Raw genomic sequence first — 12,397 nt, 5'->3', positions numbered from 1 at the left:
GATACAATGTCTTGCCATTTCAACTTATTGCCCCCGTCACGAATGATTGCCTTGATATATGTTGAAATCGATTCTAAGAAGTTGCTTACGACTTGCTACACTCCAGTGTATCACATAGGAATTATCCAACAAAACAGAGTCTAGTAAAAGGGGCTCCGAAGCGGGCGGAAGGGCGACTGGAACAGAGCAACTTTGTCTTTGAGGGGTATATCGAGACAAGTTCCCACATGGAGGGGAATAGATTCACATATCAACATCGTGACACGCCCAAACTGTGTTCCAAAGACTTCTTGAATTCAACTCAAGCCTCATCCAGAGAGGCTTTCTTCCTCTGTATTTCTCGTGTCCCTGGTTCCCCTGACCAGCCAAAGCAAAACACTAGGGTATAAACGTACTACAATAACCGTTCCCCTACGACTGTCCAGTCCAGTCCAGTCCCGTCCCGTTCATCCATTTGGCCGAAGGAAACGACACCAATCGTCATCATCCATTTCGTTTCCCATCTCTATGCCGTTTCTCAAGTCCTTGACTACCAAGCCAGACCAAATTTGCCCTCTGACCTTGCTTAAAACAATAATACATACACATACACTTCCCCAATTAACACCATTACAATGCCTTTCCCAGATGCAGAAACTTTTTTTCGAAACAAGAAACCAGCAGAGAGCACTCGTGACCCCGACTCATGACAAAAGGGGTACTGTAGAGCCCGAAAGAGAAAATATGTACAGCTGAACGGGAAATGGAATAAGAAACAATATGCAGACACTAAGGTGACCCAACGAAGCGACCAAGATCAAGCATACCCCTTGGCAGGATCCAAGACGCTCACGCCCTGACTCGAGAACGTAGCGTGCCCAAACGTAGTCTCGGGATCCTGATCGACGACGCCCCACGCGACGTTGCTATACGCGGCGCCCACGTCGCTCGGCGGGCGGTGACACCGCGAGGTAATCACGGCGGAACACCCGCCGCCCTGCAGCACGAGCGGGTTGCCCGCCTTCTCCCCGTCGACGCTCGTGGGCGACGGGTCCGCGCGCCGGAGACCGAGGCCCAGCACCAGCGCCGCGACGACGACCAGCAGCGCCAGCAACGCGAGCAGGCCCACGCCGCTGAAGCCGACGCCGTTGATGGGCATGGGGAAGTTGTCGTCGCGGGTGGCGGGTCGCATGTCGACGGACACCATGGGCACGGCGTTGCTCAGGACGAGGCCGAGCGCCGCGAATAAGGCGAGGAGGAGCCAGGATAGGGGGCGGGGCAGGGTGAGGTAGAGGCTTGTGGTCTGGGTGCCGCGGGGCCGGCCGGAGCTGACGCGGAGGGGGAGGGAGATGCCAGGGAGGGCGTACTGGCTTAGCTCGTGAGAGAGGTAGTAGGAGGAGAGGAGGGCGTTTGTGGAGAGGTAGAGGGCGGCGAGGAGGAGGTGAGGGAGGGCGGCGACGATGGCTACTCCGGCGCGGGCGCCGCCGTTGGGGAGGGGGTAGAGCTCGTGGGGGCGGGCGCTGCCGAAGGCGCCGAGGGAGGAGGACGGGTCTTTGCCGAGGGAGACGGCGAGGGCAGCGGCGGCGAGGGCGGCTGGCGTGGCCCAGGTGATGAGCCAAAAGGTCCAGAGGGTCAAACCGGGTGTCTGGAACCAGAAGTGGTCGCGCGAGGTCCAGTACTTGGCCTCGCGGTAGCCCCAGCGGCCCTGTTTGACGTCCGTCTTGTCGAGGAGGCAGATGCCGCGGGTGGTGTGGTCGGGCTGGGAGATGAAGGAGGCGAGGGCGTCGCCGAGGGTGACGAGGGGCTCGAAGCCGGTGAAGAAGTAGACGGCGCCGATGGCGGAGACGGAGACGAGGTTGAGGATGGCGATGACGCCGAGGAGGGAGCCGTTGAGGACGACGGTGCAGGGGTTGCGGTCCTCGGGGCGGGCGAGGCAGTAATCGACCGAAGAGCTGTTGATCTTGATCTGCGTGGGGTTGGACGGGTTGACGATGAAGGGGGCGAGGGAGGATCCGGACTTTTGGGTCTGGACGAGGGCGTTGCTGGGAGCGATGACATCCGTGACGAGGACGACGGCTGTGAAGTCGCTTTGGTAGACGCCGCCGAATTGACTTGCGCACTCAGCGTTTGTGAAGTTGGTGAGCTGCTTTCGGGACGCTAGGTCTTGGAGGTCGAGAATATCGCCTCTGGAGAGACCGCCGGCGTTCGTTTCTGAGGCGTTGCTGAACTGGCCCGAGGCGAGGAACTCTTGTGTGACAAAGACGACCTGGTGGGCGTAGCCAGGTTGTGTCGAAAAGATTACGGCATTATAACTAGTGAGAAAGTCAACGCCTGTCAGGTCTGATGAAGGGAAGCATGCTTTCAGCAGTAACAGCAGGAGCGCGCGCATACATTACTTGGGTACTGACGGCCGCCAGCATAATGATGACCGTCATGACAACCCGCGGTTTCGAGACGAAACGCAGGTTTCTAAAAGAAGGGATCCCGAGGTCGAGCCACCGCCTCCCGTCGTGCGCCATCTCAATCTCGATGCGCGTGGGACTGCTCAGGACCTGGAAGACGTAGTTGGCCGCCGACAGCAGCACAATGGTGATGACGTTGATGGCGACAAAGAGGCCAATCTTGAGCTGTTCGGCCGTCGCGCAGGAGCCCTTGAAGATGATGCTCTCGCCCCTGATCATGCCGACGACGACGAGCGCGAGGACGAGGCACACGATGGCGACGATGAGGATGGCGAAGCCGATGATGATGTTCAACGCGATGCCGGCCCTCCAGCCCGACTTCATCCTGCTTAAGGTCCCTCCGCCTCCGCGCTTCTCGTCCGCCGGCGGCAGCATCCGTTCGAGATCCCCAATCTCGTTCTCGCCTGTCGACGGTCGATCCGTGGTCGCCTCGTCGTAAAATCCTTGCGCGGCCGCGTGATTCGCCGCGGCGGCCTGTGCCTCCAATGTGTCTGGGCTCTCCGTCTGCCTCTTGCGTTCCTCTCTCCGCTGCGCCATGGTCTCGGGCGTCTCTCCCCTGATGTAGTTGATGATGTAATCCGGGACGATATTTTCCAGAATTGTGGCCGTCGAGTTGCGCTTCCCCGGCGCCCACGTCGCTCTTCGTGTCGGTTCTTTTGGTTCTTTTGGTGGAAAACTTTGCGGGTCCGGGAAGCTCCCCGTGAAGCCAGTAAAAGGCCTCGACGAGGCGACATCGGAAGCGGAGCTCTGGTGACGGAGAAAAGGCCATTGCACCGTTTGCCTGCTCACTGTACTATCTCTCTGTTCATTGTTTTCTTGAAAGCGGACTCTGCGTTGAGGGAGTTATGTTAGTTGACTGCACAAACTTAACTCTAAAGATTCTGTAAAGAGGGTGTGCTGGAATGGTCCAACCTTTCTATCCTCTCGACCTGCCCTTCGTCGTCCCATACATATCTGTAGGACGGCCCATGATCTCTGGGTGGAATTACAACTTCCATGACCTCGTGGAGGACGGCAGCGCAGAGTCGTTCGCGCGGCACATGGACATGAAGAGATTAAACAAGAAGAATGAAGAAGAAGGATGATTGAAGGTATTGCCAATATGGATAAGGTGTAGTATAGTATAGTTAGTAGAAGCCGGTCAATGCGGGATGAGGCAGAGGCGTCAGCAGCAGCAACAGAAGGAAGATCGAAAGAGTGTAGGCCTGATTCTTTTGCAGCAGCTTCTTTTTCGTCTCGTCTAGAACAGTAAAGACAAAACAGAATAGAGTTTTAGAGTGACGTGCAACTGACACGTTTGGTGAAGGGGGCGGAAGGAGGAAGGGAAAAAGGCATCCATGGCCGAGCGCCAGGGTTTGCGATCGTCTTGTATATGTCAGAAGACTCTCTCTTAGCCTCTCTTTACTCTCCTTCTCTTGTCCGTCCGACCTCTCAGACTCGGACGGCGGGCCTGGTGCGGGAGAGGCGGCGCCCTGACAAGGAAGGGCACAGAAGCGTAGGTGGAGGAAGGGTGGTGACCGATTATTGGACTAAGGGCATGGGCAGATCATGAGCAGGGGAGGGACCTTGTTTCCCTTCGGCGTAGGAAGGGATTTGAGACTTCTCAGGCCTCTATTCTGATGCGGAAGGATGAGCCGCAGCGCAAGTCGAGGATGACTAGTGGGATGGGTCACGGTGTGTGGATGGGTGAGGGGGAGACTCGAGGGAGATGTGACATGGGGCTGTATAATGCCCGAAGATGGAGGGGTGACGACGTCGGAGCATGACGAGAGCAACCAGGGATGTTGGATGCAGATGCTTTGAGATGCAAGATGAGATGGCAGCCCTCGCGCGTGGTGAGCGACTCAGCCATATTCCCTCTTCTCCAGACAGTTCGTAGATTGGATGACAAGAGAGAAAAAAGTAGAGAAAGCAAAGCCCGCAGAGCCATATCGTTGACCGTGCTGGGTAATTGGCAATAGGGGTGGCTGAGCTTTGATGAGCTCACGGGTCATAGTGTGAGTCGAGGGCAAAGCTAGAGGATCCGATCATCTGGGACCAAGAGGAGAATGGGTAGAACAGACGAAGAAGAGACAGAGAAGAAAGCATTGATCACTTTGACGTGTCTTGTCTAGTGTCGGCCGTGTCTGACAATGTCTTTGTTTCTCGACGTTTGAGAGACGAAGGAAATCCGAATCTCGGTCAATGCTGGCTTGGCTTGCCAACATCGTAACTCACCGATGGGACTTTGACCAACACGCCTGAGTATGTTTCTTGCCCTCAGAAAGGGTACTTAATCAAGAGGCGTCGGCGGCGGCGGCGGACTAACATTTGCAGCCCATAATAGAAGAGAGGGACGATGTAGGTCGATCCGGGAGCTACGGCGGCGGCGGCGTTAGTGAGAGTATCCGCAAGATGTAATTAGGTGGAATTAGTCCAGGCCGCGTTGGGACGGACACGATTGGATGCCAACAGTTCCCATTGCCGTTTCAGACGTAAAGCCCTCGCTACTACTGTCATGAAGGGCATAGAAGCACATCCAACTACCGGCATGTCTCTTGGAGGAAACGACGGCCGAGAAGGGGGCAGACAAGGGGGAGGGGACGGTTTCTGCGCATGTTCGCCAGGGCTGCATACCTTAGAGTCAAACTCAACACTGAAGGTGCAGGGGGGAGGAAGACTTGAAGCACCTCAAAATCCACAATAAAAATGAACCAGGAAGGGGGGAAGCATTGCCGGTGGACGGCTGGTCTTGTTACAGATGAGACCAATCAGAGGCCGCCATGGCACTCTGCATTTTCCATCTTTAGAAACCGACTTGTTCTCTTCTGGCTCTGGCTCTGGCTCTTCTACTGCGTAGACGCCTGCATACCGAAGGGCTTTCGACTACCTACGGCACGCGTGGCTGGAACTCTACTATCTATGCCTCTTATGGATGAGTCTCTCACGGATTATTGCTCTAGAATCGAAACATTTTCAAAAGGGACTGTCCGACCGACCCCGTAGCTGGCATCCCTTCATGAAGCATCCTCCTGTCCACCATGATCCTTCATGCAGAGGAGCCCTCACTCAACCCACAAGAAAAGAACCATTCAAGGCCTGGAACGGTCAACCCGGGTTTCTCATTCACCCAAGATCCAATCATCCCTACCGCATATCCCCCTCCCCCCCATCCCATCTGGTCCTCTCCGTTCAACCCAAAGTCCCAAAAGGCCCATCAAGACCGCGAAATGTGAAGGCGAGCCAGGCACCACTCACACTTTCATGCGTCCGGCGTAGCCCCATACCACCGCATCTGGGGTCTGCCTGTTTCAACAACGTCTCCCTCAAGGGGGCTGAGAACTCGAGAAGCATCGAGTGTGCTGCGCTAGAAAAAGTCTGGCGTAAAATGCCCGTCGAACCATATGTCGGGCACCTATAAGTTACAGCCAACAGCTTTTTCCTGTTCAAACTTCACGCAGGTTGCCTCATCCTGGCCTCTTCATCCCAGGAGGCATAGGCTTTTGCCCATTCATCCCCCCACCCTCACCTCGTGCTTCCCTCACAGCCTCACTCTGCGCATTAAGTCCACGAGCAGAGGTCATTAAAGTCGATTAAAGACGAACCCCCTTCCCTTTCACTTTCGATCGGAAAGGTTGGGATGTTGGGAGACTCCCGTTCGCACCGTTCGGGCTTTCTCTCAACCAAGGGCCCCAGATTCAATTAAACGCCAAGTGCGCGTGCGACTTTTGCGCGACGCTCCAATGTCGTAATGGCATAGACTCGGCCGGCTTCCCTCTCAACCCTCAAATCTCCTACTGTCTCCGTCGCCCACCGCAGCCGTCGCCATCACTGCCCCGGACGTTTGGCCCCCTCTCCACTTCAAAGCGACCGCAGTTGAAAAGGAGAATGATGAGTGGACGAATCAGTGAATCCAGAACGAAACGTCTCTGATCATTGGGAATCATGGCAAATGGCACGTTAACATTCGCTATGCTTGCGCATATTTTGGGGCAACTGCTTGTGAGTTTGCGACCGAAGCTAACCCAACACCACCACGCTCACAGACTCTGGGCTTTTGTCAACCCCAGGTTCGTCTGTGGCCGGACGGTGAGCCGTAAGCAAATCCTTCCCCTCAGCTGACGACTCACCGACGCAATCTCGCAATAAGATGGGCGAGCTATACACAACCACCACGTCCAAAACTCCAGAGAATAATAAAGAAGGCCAGCTTCCCCGAATGAGATGTGAGATAGCGGCCAGCCATCATCTTTTGAAACGACCGAAGTGCGCCATCGTGGGCGCCCTGCGGGATCTGTTAGGCCGTTAAGCTCTGACGTCTCATATTATATCTGCCAACGATCGCCTCGGCAGACCTGAGGATTGCGGTGACAAGTGAGACTAACTCTGTGACGGCTCTGCTAGGAAAGGTAACCACTGACGGGCGGCTGCTTAACTTTGACAAGTTGGTCCTAGCGGAGAGCTGTGCGTAAATTGCATCTTTGGTGTTGGATGCCATCAAAGATGTCTGTCAAGAGCGCACGAACCCTACGTTTTTGTTTGTTGGTCGCTGCGAAGGCATCGGACAATGCCAGTACAACATCAGCGAAAACGACCATCCAGACGAATACTGGCAAAAGAATGTCAAATTGATAACATGAAGATGAACAACAAGCCAAAAACGCACTCCACGAAGACGTAATCCGTGGAAATGGTAAAAGTATTCCGAAACCGAGAATCGAACTCGGGGCTATGCCTAACCTCTCAATGAGATGAGAGGGCATCATGTTGGCCACTACACCATATCGGATGTTCATGTCTTTTGTGGCTCCATATCAAAATAAGTAGGGCAGGCCCACCTCAGGGAGTTAGAATAGTCACCGGAGCAGGTATTCGCACCACAGCTGGCAAACAATGTTCCTCCTTGAAATTGGTCAATTTTTCAGTCACCTTGAACAAATGGGATTCTTCGCCTTCCCCAAAAGTCTCTACGTCAAAGGAACGTTTTGCAAAGCCAGCGAACGAGTGGACTCGATGATTTCTCCTCGACCAGTCATGCAAATCGCCTTACTACTTCCACAGTCAGCTTGTCAGCATTACAAATATGCACACGCTGACCATTCTACAATTCCACACAGAATGGCGTGCCGTCTTTTGCCCTTTTGTGATTTACAATCAGCATTTCAGCCAACGCAAAGCTGGTCAGCATTTCTCAGCCGCCAGAGCCCCAAAAAGGAATGAGAGAGCATCTGGAACCATCGGAAACCCACAGCTCACTACCTAACCCATGCCACATCCTCAGTCCCCCAGACCGGGACGAACTCGTCCCATCCACAACTGGTAAACCGGCGGGAAATGGTTGCCGGAAGTACGGACATACGGTACATCTTACAGTTTCGAGTGTCGCGCGCCGAGCCACAAGGCAGAAGAAGATGGTTTCCGGCAGCTCCAATCGGCACAGCAGGAGGAGTTGCAGCTTGGTCGTGTGAGCACCGCATCGCTGGAGCGTTAAGGTTTCGAAGAAGGTGGCCTGCAGGCTGCTGGTCGGTCTCGCAGTCGCGGGGCAGCAGCAGAAGCTTCGGGCCCCCACGGTTCGGAACGTGGAGCTCCAGCCTGTAAGGCAGGGCGGGTTTCTCTGCCCTTCACGAAATCTAAAGCACTGTTGGTACCTTACTTCCAAAGTAGGCATACCGTCCACAACCAGTCAGCCTTGGAGCTCATCTGCCGCAACCTTCACGTAGCTCCTAGCGCGGCGTTAGGCTGGGAAATCCGAAAGGCCAATCCTGAGTTCCCAAACTTGGCAGATGTTCGCTTCCTTTGGGCATCCCATCGGGAAAGGAAGTCGGAGCAGAGACTCGGGAGGAGCTCCGACCCGAAGCGGCCGATCCACAGTGCCATTGCCTGCCTCTCTTGGACCTGGGCAAGTATGCATGTAGTACGGAAGCAGCTGAGGGCCTATGTACTGCCCATACGGAGTAGTACCGTACGGTAAACGGATACCTGACCAAGTCCCGGCAACCACTTCGGGATCTCTTGCCTCTGCCTTGCGAGGGTCGGTTCGGTCACGGGTGGACCGTTATTGACCGTGGCAGGCGTAGATCGTGGTGCAGCTGCCTTGGTCGTGAACCCTGGCCAATCATGAAGATCCTGGTAAACTGCGTAGTTGTGCGTAGGTACCTGTTGTGGCTGGTGTCAGTCTTGCTTGCTCATTCCCCATCCCTAGCACGCAAGCAGTGACGTATCGTGGTAAGAGTCAAACGAATCTGCCCCTCTCTCCGTCGTCAGTCTTGCTGGATTATCATCTTGAAGCAAGATGTCGTCGTGTATCTTGCGATGGCCGAAATGGCAATGTCCCAAAGTGAGCAGTTTGGAAGTGGACAAGACCTCACCCTGGTGAGATACCAACGCTCTTCAATATCCATCAACAGCTAACAAACAGATCATTATCCCACGTATACTCCGTACTTCGTACCCAACGTCGAACTAAGTACTAAACCCCCGCCAAAAGGATCAACAACGGCATCCAGCCATATCCAGTCACACTTTCTTTCTTTCCGCTGGCAAGCTCTTCTGGATCTAGATGGGGGGGCTTTCAAAGTTCAAGGGCCAGGCCGACGAACCAGATGATGTGCCGTGGCTAAAAATGGTCAGCCCAGCCTACCTTACGGGATACATGTGTAGGTACGGAGTACTTCGTGCGTCCACAGGGACCCGTCCGCCCTTTCAAGTTCCGGACCACCAACGCCCACCCGTCCGTATGATGATTTAGCACAGCCACAGGCCTCGAATCGTACGTTTTCACTCCCACCTTCCTCCCGTCAGATTGCACCAGATTCTCCCGTCTGCTTACTTTGCCTCAGCTTCCATTGGCTAGAAGCCATCAATCTCACTCTTCTGAGCTCTTCATTGGTGAATCTTGCCTGTGGCGGCTATCCTCTTGGGCAGTGGGGGGTGTTGAAGGGTTGAAGGTGCTGCTAGCCTGCGTTGCCTGCTCGTCCCACCAGGAAGGGGTGTGAAGGGAACTCGCCGGGCCTTGTTAGTGGGTGGTTCCCTCTGCGCAGCGAGTCACACTCAATCTCCCCATGCCCGCCCTCGTCCGTTTTCTGCCTCTTTTGACGCCAAATCGCATGTTTCGTGCCCCCCCGTCCGCCGATTTGGGTCCAAGTTGACAGATAGGAGCGCGCGCGCCGTAAAGATACATCACAAATGTACGCAGTACCTACCTGTGGCATTCGTACAAATCGTCCTACTGTGGTACAAGTCAGAAGGAGAAAGTGGAGGAAGGGGAAAGCGAAAAAAAGGGTCCCCCTGGTGCCTGGTCTGGTGCCACGCCCACCATCCACGCCTACCGCGCAGTTCGTCTCTTTGCCCACGACTTCCAGCCCAAATATAATGCAGCCCGTCTGCTCCCCCTCATAGCTTGCCTTCTATCATCTTGTTTCCCATTCTCCCTTTCAAGGATTCTAATAATAACCGATCAAGCCCTATTACCACCATCCTGCTCTGCCTCTGCCACCAGAGCCGCGTGTCGATAACTCCACATCCAACTTGCTCTCAGCCTCACTATACCTCTTATACAAAGCACGCGACCACCTCTCTACAACCACCTGAGAGCTTCTCCGTCTCTTCACATCCTACAACCTACAAACAAGTCTTGTTACACGACAACCTCACACACCAGCTCCAAAATGTCGCCCACATACACCATGTCCGCACACCTGTGCAAGTCTATCTACGCCTCATGGCGCGAAACCCGCCGTTCGCCTTCCGATCTGCCCTCCCCCGGCGTCCAGGCCCCCAGCATGACCTCCTACTTCCCTCGCAGCCCTTCTCCTGAGAAGCGCTCCATGGACAGCGACCGCAGCGAGACCACCGTTCCCATGTCTCGATCACCGTCTGCCTCCTCGTGGCGCGGACCCAAATAGATGGCGACTGTACGCATCTCGGTCGGCTCTTGGGCCCTGAGCATGAAGCTTTGAGCTTCAGCTTGGGGTGTTTATAGAGCTCTCCACAACCACTCTCAAGTAACACATCATCTCAACTTGGGATACTGGGCTACCTGCATGTACGCATTTACGATAGTCATGGAAACCGGAAAGGCGTCAAGGACATTGGAATTCAAGAACAACAACATCAATCTTTCGAAGCTGGACTTGCAGCATGCGAGCTCAAGTCCACCCCACCGTGCCGACGTTACCTCCAACCGGCGCCGCTGACTCGGTCGCTTTCGCGTTCGGGTGCCTTATCAACAGCGGGACTTTTACACAGAACCACCAGCCAAACGCTCAATTCTATCTTTGTTCGATTGAGAGTTTTCCGGATCTACAGCATCGGGGAGTTTACGGCGCACACAACACAATCAATCAAACATTCACGTCAAATTCCGGCAGTTTTTGGGTGGGGTTGGGAGGAAAGGGACGTAAATCCGAAAAGGTTTCGTCCGTCACGCCATCAGGGTCGGGCATCACATCAAGCCCACTTTTCTTGTCTCTTTTGTACTCTCGGCTTCGTACCAATTCCTCTTTGCAAGTTGCTGCTCGTACCATCAGCAGGCAGGGGAAGGGAGTGAAGAGCCCCCCCTCCATGATTGTATCGCCGGCGGGGCACGCGGAGGAAGGTGGGATGCGAAGGGGAAGGGGGAAGAATATCGTTCGAGAGACATGCAAAGCTACGACATTCGTCTCCATCTTTGCTTTGCCCCCTCCACCCCTCCGACTCTCTACCTGCGTCTGCTTGCCTTGCATTTCGTATCTTTTTTTTTTCTTGTTCTTCTTTAGCAGAGCCTCCAACACTGGCTCCCGTGTATGGAATAGATACCCCCAAATAAATTGTTCACATCAACTTCTTTCTGTGCCACCATCGCTATTCTTGGCAACTGTGATTGAAACATTGTACTCACAAAGTCGGTCCAATGTCATCACAAATTGTCTGAAATGCCCCGTCTACAACCGAATGACCCTCTTCACGTGCCAAGTTTCCTCCTAACCAACTTCAGCCCCTTCCATGGACCATACTCCGTTCATACACGTGTAGGTCCACATCCGACTTCCGACACCGACTCTTCTCGAACCCCCCTCTCCCTTTCCGAACCGGCACTTCTCTGTTATCAATCAGTGATCGTCGGGCGGAGCCCCCCTTACTGCCTACGTACATTATTATCGCGTACCATCAGTACGGAGTCCTGCGTATGAGGCTATGAGCGATTTGGGGGGTAACTTACCCCACATGAGCCACACACTGAGTGCATCTCCAACCAACCCTTCAAGAGTCCGGACTCCGAAACCAGGAACAATCGTAGCTCAAGAGTAGAGTCAGTACACGGTAGACCGCTGTCGACCCGGCCCCCACCATGACGCAACGAGGGGGTGGGAAAACTTGGGAAAAGCTCACGGGAAATTCCATCACCCTAGTTCACGCGAGACCAACACCAGAACGAATGACTGGGCGAGAGAGGAAGATCGAGGGGGAGAGAGAGGCGGGAATCCACTTTGGTTTACCTCGGTGGAGGACCGGACCTGCATTGGAATTGAGACTGAACATCAGACACCAGGGAGGACTCGGGAGGGGCCCCTCCACTGATGAGCATGATGATGTTCGTCTCTGCTTGACGTGACTACGCCGCACCGCGTCGTGCGCGCCAAGCTGTTCACCGTGATCTCGTCGGAGGACCTTCGTGATAATGGAAGAAGGGGGGGGGGGGGGTTCCTCTCTCGCTTTAGCAATCATCCAGCATCCCACTTACCCTCCTCTCAATTTCGTCACCGTGCACAGTCGCCGTTCCCGAGGGTCAGGGGCTCCGTAGACCGGGTCCCGCGTCCGAATCGGTTCATCCGTGACCTTGCCGTCGCTCTGTCCGGACCGGGGGGCCAGCCGTCAACCATGTACCGATGGATGGCTAATCCATAAAGTCTTTGGTCATCGTTCAATGTCCCAAGTAACCAAGTCTCACCGTACATCAACACCATTTGGGCGCGTCTTCCACTTCTTTCTCCCAAGGA

General features: G+C 54.7%; 7 protein-coding genes and 1 non-coding gene across 8 annotated transcripts; 4 read left to right on the top strand and 4 right to left on the bottom strand.

Moving 5' to 3' along the window:
- Window positions 1-6: 6 nt before the first annotated feature.
- On the top strand, window positions 7-735 carry CLUP02_10201 (uncharacterized protein; the record flags this gene model as incomplete). The annotated part of the gene is made up of 3 exons (XM_049289177.1): window positions 7-105; window positions 186-351; window positions 431-735. 3 exons carry the CDS (start codon window positions 7-9, stop codon window positions 733-735), a joined length of 570 nt encoding a protein of 189 aa, XP_049146322.1.
- Window positions 736-796: 61 nt separating this feature from the next.
- CLUP02_10200 (uncharacterized protein) lies at window positions 797-3,439 on the bottom strand (the record flags this gene model as incomplete). The annotated part of the gene is made up of 3 exons (XM_049289176.1): window positions 797-2,319; window positions 2,384-3,270; window positions 3,354-3,439. 3 exons carry the CDS (start codon window positions 3,437-3,439, stop codon window positions 797-799), a joined length of 2,496 nt encoding a protein of 831 aa, XP_049146321.1.
- A 242-nt stretch (window positions 3,440-3,681) lies between these two features.
- Window positions 3,682-4,529, bottom strand: CLUP02_10199 (uncharacterized protein; the record flags this gene model as incomplete). The annotated part of the gene is made up of 5 exons (XM_049289175.1): window positions 3,682-3,806; window positions 3,847-3,970; window positions 4,007-4,097; window positions 4,157-4,300; window positions 4,429-4,529. 5 exons carry the CDS (start codon window positions 4,527-4,529, stop codon window positions 3,682-3,684), a joined length of 585 nt encoding a protein of 194 aa, XP_049146320.1.
- Window positions 4,530-5,471: 942 nt separating this feature from the next.
- Window positions 5,472-5,699, top strand: CLUP02_10198 (uncharacterized protein; the record flags this gene model as incomplete). Its single annotated transcript, XM_049289174.1, has 1 exon — window positions 5,472-5,699. One exon carries the CDS (start codon window positions 5,472-5,474, stop codon window positions 5,697-5,699), a length of 228 nt encoding a protein of 75 aa, XP_049146319.1.
- Window positions 5,700-6,871: 1,172 nt separating this feature from the next.
- CLUP02_10197 (uncharacterized protein) lies at window positions 6,872-7,186 on the bottom strand (the record flags this gene model as incomplete). Its single annotated transcript, XM_049289173.1, has 1 exon — window positions 6,872-7,186. The coding sequence occupies one exon, from the start codon at window positions 7,184-7,186 to the stop codon at window positions 6,872-6,874; it is 315 nt and encodes a 104-aa protein (XP_049146318.1).
- On the bottom strand, window positions 7,123-7,209 carry CLUP02_tRNA166. The gene has a single exon. It is a non-coding gene; the product is annotated as a tRNA-Glu (tRNA).
- Window positions 7,210-7,313: 104 nt separating this feature from the next.
- CLUP02_10196 (uncharacterized protein) lies at window positions 7,314-10,010 on the top strand (the record flags this gene model as incomplete). The annotated part of the gene is made up of 13 exons (XM_049289172.1): window positions 7,314-7,424; window positions 7,486-7,600; window positions 7,672-7,884; window positions 7,956-8,014; window positions 8,104-8,358; window positions 8,409-8,564; window positions 8,685-8,792; window positions 8,980-9,045; window positions 9,107-9,154; window positions 9,222-9,343; window positions 9,404-9,493; window positions 9,616-9,800; window positions 9,919-10,010. The coding sequence occupies 13 exons, from the start codon at window positions 7,314-7,316 to the stop codon at window positions 10,008-10,010; spliced, it is 1,620 nt and encodes a 539-aa protein (XP_049146317.1).
- Window positions 10,011-10,087: 77 nt separating this feature from the next.
- Window positions 10,088-10,324, top strand: CLUP02_10195 (uncharacterized protein; the record flags this gene model as incomplete). The annotated part of the gene is made up of 1 exon (XM_049289171.1): window positions 10,088-10,324. One exon carries the CDS (start codon window positions 10,088-10,090, stop codon window positions 10,322-10,324), a length of 237 nt encoding a protein of 78 aa, XP_049146316.1.
- Between the last annotated feature and the right edge of the window lie 2,073 nt (window positions 10,325-12,397).

Source organism: Colletotrichum lupini, chromosome 5, assembly GCF_023278565.1.
Source record: "Colletotrichum lupini chromosome 5, complete sequence".
NCBI classification, from domain to species: Eukaryota; Fungi; Ascomycota; class Sordariomycetes; order Glomerellales; family Glomerellaceae; genus Colletotrichum; species Colletotrichum lupini.
Note: the sequence above shows the minus strand (reverse complement) of the source record. Positions and strands in the feature narration are given on the sequence as shown.